The sequence below is a fragment of the Durio zibethinus genome, chromosome 18 (genome assembly GCF_047325235.1).
Source record: "Durio zibethinus cultivar Kanyao isolate XHJ-2024 chromosome 18, ASM4732523v1, whole genome shotgun sequence".
NCBI lineage: Eukaryota > Viridiplantae > Streptophyta > Magnoliopsida > Malvales > Malvaceae > Durio > Durio zibethinus.
Window position 1 is genome coordinate 10221156 of NC_143179.1, and position 24448 is coordinate 10245603.

The window sequence follows — 24448 nt, forward strand, 5'->3', positions numbered from 1 at the left end:
TTGTTTAATTAATTACTTGTATATATATATATATATATATATATATATATATTACAGGTACTCAAAGTATACACTTAACTTTTCGACTAGCTAAAGAGAGAAAAAATTTACGTGAAATTTTATAAGTTAAGTTTATAAAATTTTTTATTATAAATGAGTAAATCAAAATTAAAATCGAAAATCAAAATCAATAAATTAAAAAATCTTATCACATGGATCAAATAAATAAAATTTGAAAATTTTTAATTAATTTGAATATATTTATTAAATAAATATTTTTAGTAAAAATATTAACAAAATTTTTACTATTAAATAAGTATCGATCAAATTTGAATTATAAATAATATTTTTAATAATTTTTTTACATATTTTAATTTTCACATTAAACGCTATTAATCTATCAATTTAAAATTTTTATTTAATTATTTTTAATAAAAAATTTCACGAATTTCACCTATAAAATTTTATATAAATTTTGTCCAAGTTAACACGAAGGAGTGGATTGAGAAAGACATGGCTAGGTTCGGTCAGGACTTACACAGAGGGCATCCTTTCCTTTGTTGGGTACTCATCCCCAAATAATATATTCCCTGGATATTTTATAGATATATATATATGCTGAAAATTAATTGTGGTTATATTATATAAATATATATATATATATATTCTTGATTCTAACAAAGAACAGGAATGATATATTGATAAATATTATCTTTGAATCAGATTCAGCCAACCATCTATATATTCCGTCAAAGAATCATTCCTTGACATCTCGTATATTTAATTATTGATATACCTTTGAGAAAAAGAAAAAAAAAAAACCTTATTTTTCCTTTAATTTCTGGGAATTTCTGCAGTGAATCTACATTAATTAACTATTCTTGGATGTTACGTTCATTGATGTCACCTTTGTTATGAATTATCCTGAAAACAAATATATACTTATAACTTCAAGTACCTTTTTTTTTTTTTTCTTTTGACATTTTTCTTCATATATATATTAATTCTTTGTTTTTTTATACACTTACAATTAATTACATAAAGGAAGATAACTTCCTAGCTGAACTCATATAAATATATATATATCACATAGTAAATTAGTGATTAATTTCCTCTCTTTAAGATTTGAACATGAAACTTTCAAGTTATTGAAGTTTCAAATTTCAACAGTTAGGATGTCACTTTAAGGATTTCATATATATATATATATATATATATATATATATTATTGCGTAATTTTTATAACGATATTTATCATTTCATGATTGATCAGAGTGTAAATAAAAAGGCTTTTATTAATTAATTGAGGAAAAAGTGATACATTAAATTTAAAAATATATATTTTTATCATCCCTAGAGCTAGGTATTATATACTCTTATCTGATCATAAATATATATATATATATATATATAAAGAGAAAGAGAGAGAGAGAGAGAGAGGTAATTAAAGCATCTATGAATAGCATGAACTCAAATCGTAGAGATTGGGTACGTAGATCATATTTGATATATAAAATAATGAATGGGATAATATGATAATTATTTTATATTATATTTGATTTATATATAATTGAAAAATGTAAGATTATAAAAAAGATTATTATATTTTTGATATAAGATGATTCCTTTTAAAGTGAAAAAAATTATTTTTAATTTATGGATTAAAATTATATATCTTATTATATATTTAAAAATTATATTAATAATTTAAATTATATAAATTAAAAAAAATAATTTTGATCAATAAATAAATAAATTATTTTATTTTAATTCTTATATGCATTAAATATAAGATAAGATAATATTACTTAATATAATCATATTCATAATATCATTTTATCATATTTTATTATAATTTTATATATTAAATATTACCCTAATAAATTATTTTCAACTCTACGAATTGGTAAGATAAGATTAATGTCAAAATTTTATAATAAAGCGTATGGTGTAGAACTAGTTTAACGTCAGACATGGATAAAGAATATATATATATATATTTATTTATTTATTTATTTAAATATGAATCTAGCTAAGAAGCCTAAAAAAGCATGTACTGCATGTTCCAACTATTCCCATTCCCCTAAATTTCCTAGATAAAAAAAATCTAATTAGCTAGCTAGGTAGGACTAGGATATATATACATATATATATATATATATAATATGCCCTGAATGTAATACATTCAGTTATATTTCATTATATAATTACCACGAGAATGCCAAAGTTGTTGGCCAAAAAAAGGAGAATAATAAAGTGAGACGTCCTGTTGCTGTTGGCCATTCCCTGCTAGTTACCCCATGCATGCTATGATCTGAAAATACTATCAAAACAGAGACTCTTTGATTTGAAGTGGTATTTTGGTTTTCAATGAGAAGGCGATTTTATATCGAATAGAAAGCTCTCCGCTCATAATTATGAGCTAGCTGCTTTGGCATCCTTTCAATTTGCTTGCTTCTAGCTATTTTTTGTTAGCTTTCGCTATATATAGATGGTTTAACACCTGTATATGATTTGATATTGGGAACTGATGCAGGACATGGATCTTCTATTTCTCATTTGTAATTTCTTTTTATTTTCCTTTTATATTTAATTAATTATGTTAATTAATTTGTTGTCATGAACTACATATAGCTAGAGATAGGGTTCAAATTCTCTTGTTATTTTGTGTTAAATATGTAAAAGAGGGAAATTGGTTTAATACTTTCTCTTGAAGAAATTAATCAGTTTGGTTTTTAAAGATTTTATTGTCTTTCATATGATAAAAACTTAACTCTTATCCCTCTTGGTATACGGAGATTTATATCAAAATAATCTTAAACATGCAGAGGCATATACCTGTGCAAATGTTGTATATTTTTAATGAGCTACGTAATTGATTTCGATTTGCAGATTTACGTATGTGTTCAGATTCAGCAAAGATACAAAAGTGCAACAGGCTATTCGCCGATTATTTTTGAAGGCTCATCCCTCGGTGCAGGCAAGCTTGGATATTTGAGGATTCGGCGTCGCATCTCTCCAAAATCCTAACTTACTGCTAGCTGGGCATTTGAATAAATTCATTTAATGGATATTTAGGGTTAAATTTAGAGGAACTTGTTGATGTATCTACCTTGGGTAGAAATTTAAAAGATCAAAATACAACAATAATCTCTGGACACATTTGTGGCATTTTCCATTTGTGTAATCATCTAACAACTTGGATGGAGTTTTAAGAAGATCACAAATGGGTTTATATATTTGCTTAAATTTAGTTAATTTAACATATTTAGTTAATTTAACACCTGATTCCCCACCTGCAATTCTATTTCGTTAAACAGAAGATTATATATTTTCACCAGACACTCCATCGCACATCTCATTTCACCTTCATGATCACCACAAAAATATATAAACCTCACAGCTCGCACCAGTAACAGCAATGCATTCATCCCATCTCTTGTTTTCGCCCAAACATCATTATTACTATTATGCTAAATTGGCCTAGCATTCCATACGGCTAAATAAAGGATAGGATAGCACCCATAATAACATCCAAAAGTAGATTATTCACACATGGTTTTAGTGCCATTCATATGAAACTGAATTCCCACTCAAGCCACAGATATACCATTCTTTTTAACTAAACTAAATGAGGATGGTACGTGAAATGTGTTTTACGAAAAGCAAAATCAAAGCCATGGGATTCACTACCTTATGAGGCAAACAAACACACAAGACAGACATTGGAAAGAGATACTACGACCATATGATATTGCTAGACGATTCCAAGGTGACTGCAACAAAACCAGTTCTATTTAATGTAAATTTGGTCCTCGGAAATTGAAAGAGGAAAACAAAAAATTTGTAATGAGCAAAAACAAAAGAAAAATATAATAGACCACATGTATTTCTCACAATCAAAACCCACAAAATTCTACAAATTTACACACACTTTTTAGGAACATGGAAAGAAGGTATTAGGGTACAAACCCAATATCCTTGAAGTATTCATGCTCAAGCGCACTTCTTGCTGTAATTCTTTTGCTGGGATCCATGCGCAGCATTTTCTGAAAGATAATAAACAAATGAATCATCAGTTAAAATTGCAGAGATGCGATAGATTTTCTTAATTTCTGTATGAAATTATTCCTTAGCGATCATCAGGAATGGATACAGTAGAGCTCACAAAAACTGCTCTGTATAAAAAAAAATGGTTAGCTCTAAATGAGATAGTTCAAAGAAGAAGCCGTTTCCAAAACTTATTGAGTAAGATCAACCACTTTGAAAAACGATCTCAATCTGCAGTGAGATTGGACTAATATAATCACCAATATACACAAACAAATGAGATTATAATCCAAAGTCATCATGTCTATGCTAAAGCTGAAGAAAGCACATCTATCAACTAAATATTTCGGAACTTAGCAAAAGAAAAAAAAATTGCCATGTTGCTTTAGCTCACAACTCATAAGAACTAGGAAAGATATTTCATCATAAATCCCAATTTGTTACTTGATAGTCACACAGTTGAAGCAAAAAATGCAAAAACACCAAATAAATACTCACAGAGAGGAGGTCAATGCCAGCTGATTCAAGATTGGGAACAACAGTTGCCAAATCCTGCACGTGAAAGGTGTATCAATTAATTCCTCTTAACAATATTTTCTCTCTAAGGTGTTGATGATAGAACATACAACCACTAGATGCCATAAACACAATGCTACCTTAGGCGGCCACTTTGGAAAAGCAGACTTAAAATCAGGCAATGAAATCACTCCAGGCCACGTATCCTCATTTGGAGTACCCAAAATTCTTCATATAAAAAATAATAGATCAGCCTAAAGAGAATGCATAAGTTTTTGAGAACAAATTTGCACTGATATTTTCCTAGGAACCACATGTATAAGGCAATTTGTTATTTTCAATGAACTAAAGAGCTCTATTTTTCTTTGTACATACATGTACAAGTTATGTGTAAGTGTTTTGCATTGGACATATTAAATACTGAAACAGCCATAACAGGCCCGTTCCCAAGGAGGAAATTAATAAATAAATAAATAAATCCAGAGGTCAAAATAAGAATTTTTAACATCATTCGTATCTTCTAATGCTGAACAACTCTTCTTTTAGTCTTTAGTTAGTAGATATGCAAGTTGCAGTCTAGAAAAATGCAAAATAAGAAGTCGTAGTTATGGCAATACATAGCCTTGTGCGCATCAAGAAGGAATAATCCAAATGTCAGAAAAGTAAAATTGTAAGACTCATGAAAGAAAGAGAAAACAAAATCAACTACCAATTTAAATTTAAAAAGAGTTTCACCAAAGAAAAACTAGAAAGAGTTTGCCAAGCTAAGTTTCTTTTTCCTTTTATATAAGCCAAGATAACATTCAAATGACTCAGTTTAGCTCATATTTCCAAATTCATCCCAAATTTAGTGCATATACGGACAAAATGACAAATTTAAAAAAAAATAAAATTTCCCAACATGTGAAGAGGGGAACAACCGGGTAAGAATCCACATAAAAGAATAGAATAAGAGACATTTAACCTTGCTGAACCCAACCACCAAATAAGGGACACTCCTTTGAATGAATTATATAAGACCATCAATGTCCATGTCTGTTTAAACAAAAAAAACTGGCTAGCCACGAGATAAACTTATTCATGCATTGAGGTTACAACCCTGCTCCCCGCATATGCATAATTAAACAATATACTATAATCATTTTTGAGTTAACATTTGAATAACATAATAAAATCTTTATCCCGAGATTGTTCAGAGCAAAGACTCTTAATATATGCACTGAAGGTAAATGCTGAAAAGAACTATAAAAGAACACCAGAAACAGACACAGATAATAACGTTACAACTTCCGTGGAGGGAAACCAAAATAAAATGAAGGCAACAACTTTGTAATATGGAGAGTACAACACCTGAAGATCTTGAACAGTTCATCAATCTCAGAATCCCCAGGAAATAAAGGCCGCTGGTTTACCATCTCAGCAAATATACAGCCCACTGACCACACATCAACTGGAGTAGAGTAATGGCGGGATCCAAGCAGTATTTCTGGTGCCCTGTACCACAGAGTAACCACCTAGAGATAACGACTACTTTTAGAAGCCAGGCTAATATCAGTATGCTTATGTACTGAGATTATTAAGCATGCAAGTAATTAGCCAGGCTTTATTTCCCTAAAATATTTACAACATATCCAACTAGAAACCAACTCAACATGCTCTAAAGGGATCTAAAACTGCATTAGAAACCCCAGAGCAATGGAAATCCTGAATGTAATGTTAGGGAAACTATTTGATACAACCAACAAACTGTAGTTGCTCAGACTCTTTCTTTCCTATTTCAAGAATTGGAATTTCTTCTCAGTAAGTAGAAACAAAATCGTTTCATCCTGCAGAAATGCAGCAAAGCCAAGGGTTTTTCCAGCGAATTGAATTTTTTTTCCAACTTATGATTGTTATTGCTTGTATAAGAGGAAGATGTAATATTACTTTTGAGAGATTGATACCAACTATAAATGCCTAGAAAAAGAGTGGAATAACCAACAATTAGTAAGACAAGTGAAAAGCCAAAAACCTCAAACATGGCGATTTTTTATACCTCATGTGTAAATGTTCTGACAGGAATACCAAATGCTCGGGCCAGCCCAAAATCAGCAAGCTTTAGTGCATTGGTACTGCGATCTATCAGCAAATTTTGTGGTTTTAGATCTCGGTGAAGTACCCTATGAGAATGACAATAAGCAATGCCACGAAGAATTTGATAAAGGAATGTCTGCAAAATGATCAAATAACAACATTATGAGCAATAATATTATCAACCAAATCCATTAGACAACCAAGGCCAACCAATGATTGATAATAGCAAGGTCTTAATGCATTGAAACGAAGATGCCAACCTAGAATACTGTACTTAATAGGGTAAGGAGAGGGGTTGTGCAATTAGACATCTCCTAAAGAGCAGTTTCAAAAGCATCATTTCTGCTTTGTTAAGCTAAAAATTTTTATACAACACATGCAGGTGTAAGATGGCATATTTCTGGCTTCCACCAGACACTTGAATGATTAGTTTGCAGATAAGATAACTAAAATTCCTCACACTTCAGAAAATATTTGTAAATTATCTACACTATAAACAATGAAAACCTACAATAACCATTATATTAAGTCTTTGGACAATGGAGTGTGAAATTTTAAAGCTGTTAAACTTCAAACAGAGTGGAAAGTTTTATGCATATAAACCTTTAAAAAGAAGAAAAATCTCACTTTTATCATTCGTGGATCTTTCCCAAATTCTGGGCATGAATCCATGTGCTTCTTCAAATCCAAGTCCAGATATTCGAAAACCAAATACAAGCGCTTCTCACTATGCACTACATCCTGCAACCTGCCATCCGAAGATCAATCAGAGAAGCTGCCTAACAAACAGTTACAACCAATGTATAGAAGAGACAAGAAGGAGTTAGCACATAGTCCAAACTATGACCAGAATGACCTAGGTTTTCAAACTAGCCAGTTCATGAGCTTAATTTAACCAACCAACGTCGAATTGCTTCCTTAAAGAAAGTAGAGCAACACCATCTGCTTACAGAAAAGTATGGAGTTGCCCTTTTTTATTTATTGCTGTTGCTTTTCTCCCTTACTTTCACTCAATAAATTATATAAGTTTTCAATAATTGATTTACTTCGTCTCATATTAAAGTAAGAGGAGCTGCATTTAAAAATTTAAAATTCTATAGTAGGCAAGTTTAAAATTCTATAGCAGGCAAGATAAGCATCAATAGCTTGCACGACTGCTGTTGTCTTAAAATGCATCATAAGAATGCATGAAGTAAATCTCTAATGAAGAAGGGGTACCACAAGCAGAAAGCAAAATGGGTTCAAAGTAGCAAGCCTGAAACAGCAACGTTATAAAAAGGTAATGGGCAATTGAATTGTGCAGTGCAGTGCATAGCATACCTAACGATATTTCCATGTTGCATTTCTTTCAAGAGAGAAATTTCTCTGATGGCAGTGCTAGGTACACCTTCGTCTTCCTGCTCCAAGCGAATCTTCTTCAAAGCGATTGTTTCATTGGTGATGCGGTCGCGAGCCTTATAAACAACGCCATAGGTTCCTTCACCAATCTTCTCAACTTTCTCGTACTGGAAATTTGAGAACAAAGCATAACGAGGGAAGACAAAGAGATAATGGAGCAAAATAACAGATAAACTGAAATGACAAGGGTTGACTCACTAACCTGGTCCATGTGGCCCATCGCACACGAAATTGTAGGGTCTGCAGCTCCAGTAGAAGAGAAGCATCATAGTAAAAGTTGCAGAAATAAATAAGCAGAAAAGAAAACCCGATTAATCAGCAATCATTCTAATGCTTGAAAACCTTTGCGGCATGGAATTGCAGTTAGAGGAAGATGCAGTAAGCCGAATCGAAGAATTGCAGTTAAGGTTCAAACCGAGCGGGCAAAGCAAATGAATATCAATCCATCCAAACAAGAAAATAGTAAAAGGAAAAGGCAATGAGAGAAGAGAGAACCAACCTCAAATGAAAAAGGGATTTGATTCAGAGTCAGTCACTCAGTCGAGGCGAGCAAGACTACTGCTATTTCTATTTCTATTTTAAGACTTGTTGCTCAACATCAACCCTAAAGCCGACACCCATTTTCACTTCTCGCCTCTAATTTTTCTTCCCAACAATTTGTTTAACATATCAACGTATTTTTTTAATCTTGGCTTAAAATTCATAACTACATTTATACGTAACATTTTTTAAAGCTAATTAAATGTTTGCCACGTGTCAGAAAATTCCACAATCTCTTTTTTTGTTTTTATATTTTTTTGTGCTTAAAAATTAAATAAATAAAAATTTTAAAAATAAAATTCGTATTTTTATTTTATTTTTCATATTTATTCATATATAAATTTTAAATATATATTTTCTATAAAATAATAAAAAGATTTATGTGTAATTAAAATTTATCAAATTATTAAATAAAATGGATATAAATAAAATATAAAACTTATTAGTAAATTTAACACAGGTGAATTTTTTTAATTTAATTTTTAATTTTATTATTTTTTATACTATTGATCTTCTTGGAATTTTATTATTTTATTAATTTAATTTAATTTTAATTTATTGTTATTATTTTATATTTGAAAAAAATTATGGTTAAAAAATAAAAAACTTTTAAGGCGGAACAAAAATCTTGGCCCAAGACCTCCTCCGTACTTTTCCACCGTCTATGGCCTTTTTATGTGAAAGAAGAAAATACAAGACTCTAGGAACATGTATCACGTGTTGTGGACATGTGGGGTGTTTTTTATTTTATTTTATTTTATTTTTTGGTTTTTTTACAATATTGATCTCCGATGGGTCTTGAGACACTAGGCCAATTTTTTTTTATATTTAATTTTTTTATATAACTGCCCTTTAATATTTTTTTAAATTTATTTTTTATTTGATTTGACTAGAGAGGGAATAAATAAATAATTTTTAAAAAAATGAAAGAAAAATTATCATAATATTTATTTTTCTCTAATAAAAACCAACATCAACATTTACAATGCCTGCACATCTACACTGTATTAAATAGTGACTATATACTATATTTTATACAAATCTATACTATATTTAAAATTTTCAGTTGCTACTAAATAAGATCATCAAATGTTAAAACCTAAAAAGTAAATAAATAATAAGAAAGGCGCAAAATAAAAATCATATAATAAATTTTAGAAAAGGAAAAAACTTAAAAGTCATGAACATAATACATTTACATTTCACGTGCCACTGATGATCCATTTTATTATAGTTAATTTTGTATCTCTTAATCTCTATAATTAATTGATATATTAAAATTTGACCAATACAAAGCTAGAGGGCCAAACATTAATATTAAAAAAAAAATGTGAATACTCTTCTTTTTAATCGTTACACCTGTTAACAAAGTGTTTGATGCCCGCGGGAAGAACACAAATGATAAATGATGATATACAAAACCATTTACTCGTAGGTGAATCTGATCGGACAGCAATTACAAGCCCTTATTCAATTGAAAGGGATCAAAGTGGATTGGTAGTAATTTTTCAAGGCGTACCTTTACACTTCATTTTTTTATTTGACAAATAAAAAATATAAATTTAATTCAATGTTAAATTTAAAACCCATAATGATGTATGCTCGTGTTCCTAATCGAGCTAGTTTCCCTTTGTGTTCATTATCTCCACAAATCTGAATGGTAATCCAGTATTTATGAAACACTTCATTGACGTCACCAACTTGAATTTGAATTATTCAAATATAAATTGTTACCATCGCTTTATAAGCAAAATGAAATTTCTCAACTTGTGAAACTTCCACAAATATTTTTACTTTATAATTATATATATATATATATAAAAAAAAAAAAAAAACCCTAAGGAAAAATGGTACATGTCTACAGAAGCAGTTTTTCCATGATGTAGAGTGATCTATATCAATGTGTATATAATCACAAGTTCCCGGTAAGATATCTCAATGTTTTTTTAGTCACACATCCAACCAAGAACCAAAACCAATGACAAATCCAGAGATAAAGAGTTCCTATAACTACCTACAGGCTACAGATGAGATCAAAGGGCAACCCGAATCACCTTTTAACAAAAGAGAACATCTCACTCAATATTGATATGCATCTTATCCAACTAGATCCCTTGACACTACTTTTTCAGTCACTTCCTCAATCTCAGGACCAGCTGTCACAGAGCTGTTGCTCGCGAGTACACCCTCACTCATGCTACCACTGGAATCTTTTTTTGTATCTGATTTCAAGGGGGTTCGTACAAGGAGGGCTAGAACAAGAAACGTGATCTTCCAATTGTTTTGGCCTATTTAGGGCATGGCACTGTGGGCAGTAATAAGTTATATATGGGAAATCCTCCTTTCTGGTAAGTCCTGAAGAACACCCGAAAAGAAAAACATTTTGAAGTTTAATATTCTTCTGCAAGAACACTACAAGTGTAGTGCATATTTTTGCAGTTGGGTCGAATCAGGGGTTGAGCGATATTCTTGAGTTTATATTATAACCGCAAAAGTAAATTCCACTAACCATTGTGTATATGGCAGTTGCCACACATGAGTGCATAAGACTGTGTTGGATCTTCGCCCACAAGCAAGACAGCAATTCGAGCAAGCCATTCCCCATCACGTGTGGAAGGTCCCTGTGGATAGTAATGATCAACAACTAGTTGATCATGCTCAGAAGACACCCATTCCTTGCAGAATGAGGTGTTTCTTCATCAGAATGAAGCAATAGAGTGCTTCCTGTACTACTGGATCTAGTGTGCAATTGCTTTCTTTTTCGAAGCCCACTTGATGGCACTGCCTCAACATCATTGCTCTTCTCCCCTGGCTCATTAAGCTTAGATTCATCTCCAACACAGACTTTCAAACCAGAATCTGCACCCAATTTTGATACCAGGACAGTTGCAGCGGCAGCCTTTGCTGCTGGATCAGGATCATACCTCTGCATCAAAGTGCTTTAAATAAGCTTGATTTGCATATGATAGAACTAGAGAGCAAATGATACACTCAAGCTCACAAGCTATTCAAGCTCAACTTGGATAAAATTCATATTTGGGTCAATCATTGGTGAGTTGAGCTTGAGTTCCAGCAACTTAACTTATTAAGCGAACTAAATTCAAGCATTCTAATGTTTGGTTCGAGTGGCTCCTAAGCTTAGTCGAACTTTTCTATTTTAATATATATTTTTATTATTTTAATTATAAATTTACAATTTTAGCCTCATCTATATACTTAATTTTGTAGAAAATGAGAGAAGGAGATGGTGTCCACAATGCACCCCATCCTTCTTCTGTTCTTTATTATTTTATTTTTATTTTATTTCTTTTTTTATTTTTTATTTTTTGTTTTTATTTACTTTTTTTTAAAAAAAAATTTTATTAAATAAATTTTGTAAAAAAAAATCAATGAAGGTAAGGATGATAAAACAATCCTTATCTAATTGGTTTTCATTTGCAACGATCCAATATTGGTGCCTTTTTTTTTTTTTTAAATTGAGACTGGTTTGAGGTTTTCTTTTTAAAAATGGGATTAGGTTGAAGACGGTCCCGTTTTGGGTGTCCATGTAGCACCTCTCTCTTTTTTTTCATTATTTTTAAAGCTTCTGTTTTCTTTTTTCTTTTTTTAATCTTTTTACATGTATTTTTTTATTAGAGAAATTTTGTAATAAAAAAGACAATTAAGATAGAAATAATAAAATAACCATATATCTGATGAATTTCCATTCGCCCCAATCTAATAAGTGCTCTTTCTTTTAATTAGAGATAATTTAGATTGCATTTTTTTTTTTAAATTGAACTAGGGTAAGAGTAAGATTTTAAGTGTTATGTCTCCCCTTAGCATATATAAAAATATATTTTTAAAATTAAATATATTTATTTTATTAAAAAATATTATTTAATATCTTAATTTAACAAATTTACGTATCATCCCATTTGGTTTTTTTGTTATTTTTTGTTTTTTAAATTTTCATTTATTAGATAAATTTTGTAAAAAAAGAGTCATTAGATGAAGGGATGACAAAATAACTTATATCTAATGAATCTCGATTCACGCGATCCAAACGATGCCTTTTTTTTTTTTTTAAATAAGAACGGATTAAATTTTACTTCTTTGAATAATTTGGATCAAGTCAAAATTAGATTTGGGGGCCTCTATTGACTCTCTTCTGGATATATAAAAAATTATATTTAATTATTTATTTGATTATATTTATATATGTATTATATTAATAAAAATATTATTTGATACCTTAATTTAATAAAAAAACTACATTTATATATGATTAAGTTATAATTTATATTAAAAAAATAAATACATTTATATTTGTCTATATGTTCTCATCAAATAAAATTTGACAAATTTTACTTTTTTCATTTTTAAAACATAATTTTTAAAAAAATAAAAAAAATAATCCAGCAACAAAGCACGGCTCTAATTCTAGTATATAAAAAACCCTAAACATTTAACTAATTTCATATGATATTCTCTTTTGTTGTCCTCTCCCTTACTCTTCCTTTCAGGGACACCCCTTTTCTCTCATTCTCAATCCCATTCCAGCAACCAACCCTTTTCTTTCTAGCACTCTTCCTTCATTCCTCACTCTCACTTTCAATGTCGCCCTTGTTCTCTCTTTTCCAATCTCATCCCAGAGCCACCCTCCTCCTTTTTAGCACTCTTCCTTCATGCCTCATTATGGCATAGCTGTCTACAAACTGAACAGGATATCAAGATTATTATATCCACATACCTACCCCTACCTTCTATCAACATCAGTTTACATAAAAAATTCAAAGGCATTAACTCAAAATAGGAGCCGCTGCTGCTCATAGTAATTTTGCTAAACCTTTAGTTGCGCCCCTTGGCTAAAAGGCTGCTGCTCATCTGAAGACTGAAGGGAGTAATTTTGCTAAACCTTTAGTTACACCCCTTGGCTAAAAGCTTGCTACTGAATGCTGCCTGTTTCTACTTTAACTACTTAAAGAAAAAATAACTGTTTGAATGATATAGCGCTAGCAATAGTGCTTGTTTTAGTGCTGCCTCTTTTTTTGTTTACAATTTTAGTGCTGCCTATTGTTGTCTTGATTAGTTAGACTGAGATTTTCAATTTTTTATGCTGAAAAATTTTTGGATTTGGTTATTTGGATTTAATTTGCTAAATATTATTGAGATTTTTAATTTTTTATGGTTAGAAAATTTTTGAATTTGATGGTGTGTTTTTTATGTTATTAAGATATTATTTTGAAAAATATCATTATTTATAGAAAAACATCTCTGTTCAAGTTTAGTTCAAGTTCCATACCAACTAATCAAGTTTTACTATCAAGCACAGTAATTAAATTTGTAAATTTTTATTAGGTAGCAAGCTCAAGCTCGGTTCGAGCTTTACCTCAAGTCGAGCTCGAGCTTGATAAATAAAACTCAGTCGAGCTCGAACCAAACTTCGAGCTTCAATTTTTAAGTTGAGCTCCAGCTTGAGTGATGCAGTGTCCTCACTCAGCTTGGCTTGATTACACGTCTAGATAGAACACATTCAAAAAAATACTCCAGGATCTAGCTCATAAGCAAAACAAACTCCAAGAATAAACAAAAACTAGAAACCCAAATTTTGTCCATTGCTTTCATTTCAGCTTTAGAAAATAAGGGAAGGAGACATATTAATTTATTGCTTTACATTCTATTTAATAACATAAGATTCTTTAAAACAGGTTTTTGCCTATAAATATAATTACTCAAGTGGCAACTTTTTCAAGATGATTAGTCAAAGCATTTATACCTTCCTGCATCCCAAAGTGCTTATGCAAGCAATGCCATCAATAATTTCTTTTCCTAATCATTCAAAACAAAAATGAGGCTCTAACTAATACCTTTTCCCTAGTTAAATAACTCTTCTGCTAACTATCCAAAAAGTAGCTTATGCTACTAGGAGAAAAAATTAAAAAGAGGTAAATACTTGTTGCAACAATATGTATTAGGGAGGTTCATACCTCATGCTTTCCCTTTCATAGCATTAATAACAGAAGAAAGTTCAAGTAGAATTCAGGCACAGGACTAAAAGGAAGTTTGATGAAACCAATGCTGCTTTTCTATACCTGAATAAGCTGTTGTGTAGTGTAATAATTTGTCTTCTCCTTAAGCTCATCAATTTTTGCTTGCCTTTCAGCACGAAGTCTCTCTAGAGTTTTCTGGTCACTGCGATCACATGTAGGAAAAATTGCAAATTAAAAACATTGCCCATAATTAAAAAACCCACAAATAGTTGAACCTCGTTATATCAAAATCATAATATATCATCACAATACAGTTTAGTGTGGTTGTCACTTATCCTTAAAAGCTGCACAGCTTAACTTACATGGTACAAAAATACAATCATGATGAAAAGAAATATGTAAAAGATGGAAACACTGTTTTGATTAGTAATAAGAATAACCATGGAATGCCACTTGTATTGTTTGCTTTTGAATCAGATAGAGCTTTGCCTAAAATGACAAGCTAGGCAACAGAATTAAGAACTGTCCAACTACCTAAAGAGAGCAAGAGTGAGACCTTGATCATCAAAAGATAGATACAACAATGAAGGATTGCAGTCTGAAAAAATAACATAGAAAATGGTACAACAATAAATGAAGCCTAGAAATTCATGACACAAATTACATGGAGGTGCACTAAGAGGACTGATAAAATCTTAGGTATATAAGTTAATCAAAAAGAAAATTTCTTTGGCGTACAAACAGGGGAAATACAACAAAGATAACAGACTGGAACAGCACTCCAGCCCATTAAAATCAATAATAAGAAATTATGTAAAAAACCAATTCAGCTCTGTGTTTCACCTTTAATTACGTACAAAAACCAAGCTAAGCAAAATAAAAATTATATTAATAGGAAAATAAAGTCTCTTCAAGACTAGAATAGGCTTCTTTCTTAGTATTTTGCATGAGTGCTGTTCTGTCACAGTTGGAATGTACTGATTTGGGTTGTCAGCATAGATTGGTAGAATAATTTATAAATTAAGAGTGTCTAAACTAATTGCTCAACATTGTAAATAATGTTCTTGTTTTATATACTTTCTTTTTTTCTTTTTCTTTTTTTTGCCTTCTCTTTTAAATAATAACAAACAAAAGGCTAAAGGACAAGCATGAAAATGGGTCCGGAAAATCTTGGAAGAGAAGGAAATGGAGAGAAAATAAGTTCAGGAGTGGAGGGTAAAAAAAGGAAATCACCAGCTATAAAAGGGCTAGAAATCACCCATCCAATTAGATTGTTCTACATAAATTTATTTTAACCAATGAACATATTGTCTTCTGGTTTCAAACTGCCAACTGGATCAATCCTATACTTTTTAATTGTAGGTTTCTCAAGTTATTCCTATAGCTGAATCAACATGCCTAGTATAGGAACACACTTCATACTAACAATCTTAGTACTTTTAACTTCTACTAGATATACCTCACCATTCAAAGAAGTCAAAACCTCCAAAAAGGCAAGCCTCTTACATAAATTAACATGATAACAAACTTTGGATACAAATATAATAGATAAAAAATAAGTATGATTTTAATTTGAATACACAAGCATTAAAGTCATTTCCAACATGCATGTGTCAAGCATTAAACCAGCAAAATAAAAAGCTAACTTTCCAGTAAGAGACATCATAATGATATTTCTAGGTAATATATTTGTGTAAAAAACCTGCATAGTATTCTTGGAATTTGACAATGCTATAATCTAACCAACAAAACAGTAATTCACAATATCATATATCAGCCCAGTTGTACTTAGACATGCTGTTGAAAACCTTAATTCTGTGCCTGAATTCTATGATCACAACATGTTGTGATATTATCTAACTATGTTATCACAGTAGTTAGACATGCTCACAAATTCTATGATCAGGATTCACCCCACTTGTAAATATAGAACACCAATTGATAACATAAACAACAAAAAAAAGATATAGACAAACTAGTCTAGAAATTAACAATAACAAGAAAAGTTGTGTCAGTTATTGAGCTAAGTTACTTACACATCCTTGTGATGCTTACAAAAGCAGAATAAGCAACAAAAGAAAAAGCAGGCAAAAGGAACATTGGCAAAACCCTAAATGCCCTCATCTTCCAATTCAACTCCACGGATCTTGTTGTCATGATGGCATAAGCAACTGCAATAACCTGTAAATTGACAATAAAATTCTTGTGGGAGCCCATCCAGACGAGAGTTCTTTGAAAAGGTAGAAAGTTAATGGAAGTAGTTTTTCACATTTTCTTTCGTTTTTTTTTTCCTAAAAGAAAAAAAAAATGGCCATTTGGGCAGCACTTCTTTCTGGAAGAAATCAATTGAAGAATAGTTGGATTTAGAGGTAAAAAGAAGATGTACAAAGCAAATAAGGATGAAAAAAAATTAGAGTTGGTGAGCAAGATAATATAAATGGTTGAATGCAGAGTATAAGGATTGTTGCACATGTTAAACTAAATAGAATAAGAATAATAAAGCTACATATCCTTAGAAAAATGATTTCAAAGAATAATAATACTACTACTAATACTATTGTATGAGAAACGTAGAGCAATGAGTTGCCGATAGGCATCGAGATAGAGCAATGAGGTTGAGGGTGGGTACCTCCAAAATGACAGAAAAGGCAATGAGATGCCTAATCATTCTACTCCAAGACTGGGATCTTCTTTTCATTCGCGCGAGAACAGCGGCCTCTTCCTTGGAAATGTGTTCAAGCCTCTTCTCGAAATCTTCCCCGTGAATCCTAAAGATTGCATTCCAAATGCTATAGAGAACTCCCTTGCCTATCTTCTTGACCACCGGCAGCGGGGGACTGGATTCTTTGCTTTCACTGTCGGGGATACCCTTGTCCTCCCCCATCGCTCACTGTCAGGGATGCCTTTTCAAACACAAATCAAATCATCTCAAACAAGTAAATTTAATGCTAAATCATAGTACTAAGTTGAGAGAAGTTGGAGGATCATTTGATTTTCGATTCAACAAGTAGGGAGGAAATAAGGAAGAAATTCCAGGAAACTCTCCTTTCCTCACCTAGTATTTTTTATTATCAGATATACATATACTACAATATCTATAGTTGAAATCAAAGTTGCAGATCTGATCTTCCTCTTCTTCTTCTTCTGATAAGAAAAACAATTATGGTTTTTGTTGAAAACAGCAAATCCACTCGGTGTGATAAACGGTAATTCCAGAGCCTCCTTCTTTTTAACTTCATAATACCTAAACCTCTTCCTCGCAAGCAATCAACCATATTTTACTTAAATTTAGTACCTACTCTTCTCTCTCTCTCTCTCTCTCTCTCTCTCTCTCTCTCTCTCTCTCTCTCTCTTTTAATTTTAATTCTGTTATATTTTTTTCTCTCTTTCTCTATAATCACACACGTATATATATTATATTACACAATATATAATTATAAGATATTATTTATTAGTATAAACGTTTATATTGGTAGTTTTTTTTTTATATATATAAAATAATTTTAAAAATTTTTCATTATAATGATATATAATATATTTATTAATTTCAAATTATTTATAAAAAATATATTTTAAAAATTATTAAATTATCTAAAATTTTAAAATTTAATAAAAAATTAATTTAAATTTTAATAAATTTTTTTTATTTTATATATAGCTTTATCTTAATTTATAATTAATTTTAAAATAATTTATTTTTTAATTTATCTCCTGTTAACGTTATAAAGTACTTTAGTCATTTGATACAACCTTTTTAACGGGTTATTCTCTTGAGTATGTTTGAGTTCATGGCTCAACATTTGACTCAGAATGTGGCTATCTCCTACATTGACAGATTGATTTGGAGCTTGCAATAGGAGAGTTTCCAGGTTATAAATCTGTATAGTGCCAAAAACTAGTAACATTAGGAAATAAAGATAGCAAAGGACAAAAGCAAGATATAAAATATCAAAAAAACTATCAAATAAAGATATAAAATATTAAATTTTAAATATTATTATGATTATTTATTATCTATAGATAAATTTATTTTTTAAAATATATTTATAAATTAAAGTTTATCAAAATTTAAATGAAAAAATAATTTAAATAGAAGATAATTAAATAGATAAAATTATTATTTAAATATAGTTATGAATTAAATAAAATTATATAACTTGATTCTTTACTATCTTTTCATTCAACTTATTTTTCAAATAATATTCCATTTTTTTTACTGACTTTAGCATTACTTTTTTTTTTTTATTGCTCTTCCATTTAAGGTGGATTTATTTATTTCTTTTCTATTTTGTTGAGGTAAGCTCTCTTAAGTTAATTTTGATTTTTTTTTTATTGCATTGCAAAAAGAAGCAAGATTTATGTTACTAACTGATGAGGCCATAATCAATTTATTATAAGATAGCAGCAGATTATGAATAACCTTTAATCTTTTCATTAACACAAAAATTTTAAAAAAAGTACGTAGTTTAATATATTTCATTAGAATTTTTTGCCAATAATTTTTTTAAATAATTATATATAATTTAATAATATTATTTAAATTTTAAAATTATTTTATTTTAATTTTTACAAAAACATAATTCTATATCAGATATTGATCTCAAAACAATTGAAATGGACAAAGATTTGGAAAGCCATATTAATGCTGAATATTATGATATTACTGAAACTCCTACAAAAAAATATATACATAAGAATAAGTTATTATGTATATTATCTAAACATTTAAAATCATTATTTTTCTTAAATAAATAAAACTTATCATAAAATTACATAAATTTACATGTGTACAAAATGATAAAAAAAAAAAAACTGAAGATGATGCAAATTGAATAAAGTTCATTTGAAGTGATAAGATTTTCGGTTTCTATTTTAATATTTTGTTTGCATAATTAATAATATTTTTTACAATATCTTTTAGATTTTTTTCTTCCTCCAATATTATTTATCATATATTTTAAAGTTTATTAATTTGTTAATTAAAATTTTTATTTTTATTATGATTTGATATTTTAATTATATTTTATATATATTTTAAATATGTTAATAATTTAATAATTTAATTTTTATTTTTATTTAAATTTAAATAAAATAAAAATAATTCATCCATCATACAAATAATAAACTAATAATAATATAATTTTATACCTCTATATAATTTTGTGTACAAACCATTTGCCTCTGTGATACGTGTTCTTTTTAGATGAAAAAGATATTACATAATTTTTTAAGGATGTTTGTTGCATTTTACAAACAAAGGTTAAAATTAAAAAAAAAAAAAAAAAAACTAAAGAAAGAGAAAAAAAGAAGATTCTGGAATGGTGTGGAAAGGAGGAAATGGGATAGAACAGGGGATCAACGAGTGGGGAAAGGGAGAAAGAAGATCAATAAGGAAGGTATGCACCATTTTTAGCTCATTTGTTATAATAACAAAGATGCTTTAACAAGAAAAATGCAAATTGAAAAGCAATGAAAAACCCCGTAGCATTTAAATTTTGTTTTAAAATACTTTTTTATAGTTTTCAATTATTTGGGTTCTTTCTGGTTTTAAAAGAAGAAAACAATTTGGAATGTTTTAAAATGATATGAAAAGTTATTTGGATTATGTCCGACTATTTGTGTTGATTTTCCAATAAGCTTTAGAATTTTTTTTCTTTTAAAGTATAGTAAAAGCAAAAGTTGAGAAATTATGGAGCTGATAAGTAGGGTGGTTGAAAAAGTTTACTGGTGCCTCTTTTATTAGAAAGCAATGTTGGAAAAGGAAATGAAGTACAATAAGGATGTTATAGGGCTAAGAAATTTGCTTTGAAGGCTTAGAAATTGTATCCCCTAAATGATTTGTAGTCATTTGACTATATTTTTTTATTTTCTAATAGAAAGGTAGAGAATATATTTTTCAAGGATTTTTAATGCAAATAATTTTCTTTCCTTCGACTTTTTTTGGCTTTTTTTTGTATGAGGCTAACTGGAAAGTTTCATAGTATAGCTTTTGTCTATCAGGGTTTAATGCAAGTTTTATCTTCTGGAGTTTGCATCATCATTTCATTATTGGCTTTCATACAATTGATCAACATCCTAATTATGGATTCTTAAAGCATCTATTTTGTGATTTATTTGCTTTTAAAGTTATTGATGGATATGTTCAAACTTTTGATTCTGTTAAAGGTTAGGGACGTCGAAACAAGCAGCAGCAAAAGAGGGAAAAAGAACCTTAAAAAGGAAGGCAAGTGGCTTATATCCTTCAATTAGCATGTGTTATAATGTTATGTCTTTTACTTTGTTCAGAAAATTGCACCAAAGCATAAGCCTTAACAAATGTTAATAAACAAGCTAATTGTGATCTATGGTGATGTGCTTTGACATTGTTGGTTAAGATATGCTATTGAAGGAGGGAAGAAAGCTCACTTCCAATTCTTTTGATGGGCTAAGTTTTAGGATGTTGAACTAAAAAATTATGGTGATATGATATAAGGGAATAATTTTGTCATATAATTTGCTATAAACTAAGTTTAGTTTTTTTTTTTTTTATAGGTTATGACTTTGATTTAATGTCTTTCTGAAACTCATTATATTATGAGGTTTGATTTGTTAATGGGATAGGTGACTTAATTGGAAGGTTGCTACTCAATAATAATTACTTTTGTAATATAATTGATATGTTTAATAGCTAAAATGAACATGCAATGTTAAGTTCTAGAGGTTAATTGCTTTTTTCATTGATCTTTACCTGTTAAATGTTTTTTTTTTATTTGTCAATATACCTATTTGTAAACCTTATGATATTTTATGATTTGATCTGTTAGCAACATGGGTGACTTTGACTAGAAGGCTGCTATTCTTTCTTCATTAGTGTTTAGGGTGCATTTGTTTGATGGTTAATATGGGGGTTTAGAGTGTTAAGTTTTAAAAGGTGAAGGATTGGGGGTTGAGGGTAACAAAAAGAATCAAGAAGAAGAAAGATATAGGAAAGGCAACCGGAGATAGAACTGTTGAATGAGTTTTGATAGATCATAGCTTAAAGTTATTGTCATGTAAAGAATATTTCTAAACACATGAATTAAATTCTTGATTGATGCCCTTACTTTTAATGTTAGATTATGTTTCTAACTTCAATCAACCTCCTTAATATTTTATAATTACCTTTTTAACCTTCGATTATACAAATATTGTATTGCATAATAAATTTTATTTAATATCCATAATATTTGATAATTATATGTTAAAGGTTATTTAGATATCATAAAGCAGTGCGAGCTTTTGTCCTAGTATAATTACTATTATTATATTAAATATATTTTTAAAATTATAAAAAAAATTTATTTTATGTTTTAAAATGATATGTAGTTTTTTATTTAATTTTTTAAATTGATTAAGAAATTTGTACTCAAACTTTTAAACCGATATGAAATATTTTTAAAAATATTTTAAAATTTTAACTTAATTTTAATTTTCTAAAGATATATTTTTTATTAAAATATTATTTTATTGATAAATCATTTCATAATAAAAAATTATTTAATTTATAATATTTTATAAAATCTATTTGAAATATAAAAACCAATTGTTCTTTAATTATTTTTTATTTTTGTTTTCCTTTTTATCTTCTTTATGAAATATATTTAAAAAAGCAAAAAAGAAAATATTTTTAATAGAAAATAATATTTCTATTATGATTTATAAATAAAAAATATTTTTATAAAAATATATTTTTTGTTTTTAAAATTATATGTAATTTAAAAAATATATATGATTTTGAATTGTTTAACTTAATTTTTACTTTTGGAAATTTATTTTCAATTAAAAATAAAAAATATTTAGATAATAAATTATATTATGATAAAAAATATAAAAATATTATTTTAAATTTCAAATTTAAAAAATGTCTAAAATATAAAAATATTGAAGATAGTTGTATTTTTCTTATCCTAAACTTTGACTAAAATTTTATTTTGGTCTTTCCTATTTTGTAACATGTTATTTTTGTGCTATCCATGTAGTGCTATATGGTATTTATTGTCAATTTAGATAATTTCATAAACAAAAAGATCAAACTATGACAATTTGAATAATTTGAGATCCAATTAAAATTTTTTAAAGATTAAAAACCAAAACAAAATTTAACTTAAAATTTAAGTACTACAATTCCTATTAACCTGAAAAATTATAATAAGTAATCCATTCATCCAAATATATTTGTTATTTATTGACTTTTTAAGTTAAATGATCTTTAACTTTGATTTTTTTTTAATAAAATCATACAGCTGAAAACCTTAAAAACAATATTTATATAATTTTTTATAAAAATATAATTCATAAAACATTAATAAAATCTTCTTCACTTCTTTTCTCTCAGCCACATCTCTTTTGTACAAGAAAAAAAATCTCTTTCTTTACTATATGAAGTATCAATATTTTTATTTTTAAAAATATAAATCATTGAACTTTTATATTCAATAAAACTTAAAAAGAATTATTTTAAATTAAAGAATTTTATAAATATAGCATTTATTTAAAATTATTTATTCTTATTTTTTTCTTTTACAGGTTTTTTAATCAAAATATTGAAAACAATTACTTAGTAAATTGATAGAACTAATATGAATACTTGATAACATTTTAATTTTTTCACAAAAAAATTAAAATATTTAAGAATAAAATAGAAAAACAACACATTGAATCCATGCAAAACATTAAAAAATATATTACATATACAAAAAGAATCAAAATTATAATAGCTCAATAAATTAATATTTCTTCTCAAAATTCTAAAGCTCATTTAATTATATAATATAAAAATACTCACACAACTCACAAATATTTCAACTGCACTTGTCAATTAGATACAGATGTAAACCACTTTCATTTTATATTAGATGTTAGATGTAGATTTATGTTAGACTAGAATTATAACTCGTACTTTGCTCCAGAGAGATTTTTTATTCTTTTTACCAAAATGGTTGATAGAAATCGCATGATTCAAAAATAATAGTATATTATTGCAAAATGTGTATTTTTTAATTGTATACTAATTTATACTTTAAGCAAATTATATTATTATTAAGTATCAAATTTTATATTGTTCTCCTCTAATTGATGGAATCAAATGTTGTTATGCAAGAGAATTAATTTATACTTAAAGGTAAATTATATTATTGTAAATCTCAAATTTCATAATTTTATTCATTAATGAATGCAATGTGATACATGGGAAGGCTTTATCCACATTTTTTTTCATGGGACTAAATTAAACCAATTAGCAAGTTCTTGTGTGTGTGTATATATATATATATATATATATATATATGAAAAATATGTTTAGATGCCAATAAAAATAATAAAAAAAACAGAAAAAATTAAAAAAAAATTATAAAGAAGTAATGCTTACTCTGAAGTTGTTATATTCCTCAATTTTCAATTGGATGTTTTTTTGAAATACACGCTGGTCTAAGAAACATTTTCAAAAATTTTCTTGCCATTCTTAATTATAAATTAATCAACTAATATCATGAAAATAAAAAAAATAAAAAAAGGAGAGAGAAGAAATTATATGCACTGAGCTTTGGCAAGAAGAAGAGGAGTAGATTTAGCAGTGGTTTCTACTCATAAACAAGTACAATAGGAGCATCATTCAAAATCATTCTCCCAATCCCCAAGCGAACGCCATTGGATAAAATCTTTGAAAACCACATCATGATTTGGGGCTTTAAAGATTGACATATATTTCAAAATTTGAAAAATCATTAGTGAGTATATGTAAAAAAGCATAGAGCATAAACTAAGCACATACTTGAAACTTTAAGCATCAAACTTACAAAGGAAAACTGAAAAAAAGTCAAACAGATAATGAAAAGACTATTTAACATCTATTGTCATATAAGCCTGAACATTATTATCTCCGC

At 28.5% G+C, this 24448-nt stretch overlaps 1 protein-coding gene and 1 pseudogene across 3 annotated transcripts; both read right to left on the bottom strand.

Moving 5' to 3' along the window:
* Positions 1 to 3773: 3773 nt before the first annotated feature.
* Positions 3774 to 8711, bottom strand: LOC111299462 (cell division control protein 2 homolog A-like). 2 transcript variants are annotated; one of them, XM_022894661.2, is made up of 9 exons: positions 8537 to 8711; positions 8240 to 8277; positions 7960 to 8144; positions 7267 to 7387; positions 6602 to 6775; positions 5917 to 6080; positions 4707 to 4794; positions 4549 to 4602; positions 3774 to 4049 (listed from the first exon to the last, which is right to left on the bottom strand). In XM_022894661.2, exons 2-9 carry the CDS (start codon positions 8255 to 8257, stop codon positions 3960 to 3962), a joined length of 894 nt encoding a protein of 297 aa, XP_022750396.1. In that variant the 5' UTR covers positions 8258 to 8277; positions 8537 to 8711; the 3' UTR covers positions 3774 to 3959. The 2 variants fall into 2 exon arrangements, with proteins under 2 accessions (XP_022750396.1, XP_022750397.1); XM_022894662.2 differs by having other exon boundaries at positions 8240 to 8379; positions 8537 to 8691.
* Positions 8712 to 10447: 1736 nt separating this feature from the next.
* Positions 10448 to 17922, bottom strand: LOC111299463 (uncharacterized protein At2g24330-like; annotated as a pseudogene). The gene is made up of 5 exons (XR_016329824.1): positions 17179 to 17922; positions 16584 to 16730; positions 14652 to 14759; positions 11087 to 11503; positions 10448 to 10932 (listed from the first exon to the last, which is right to left on the bottom strand). The product of XR_016329824.1 is annotated as an uncharacterized protein At2g24330-like (transcript).
* Positions 17923 to 24448: the final 6526 nt, after the last annotated feature.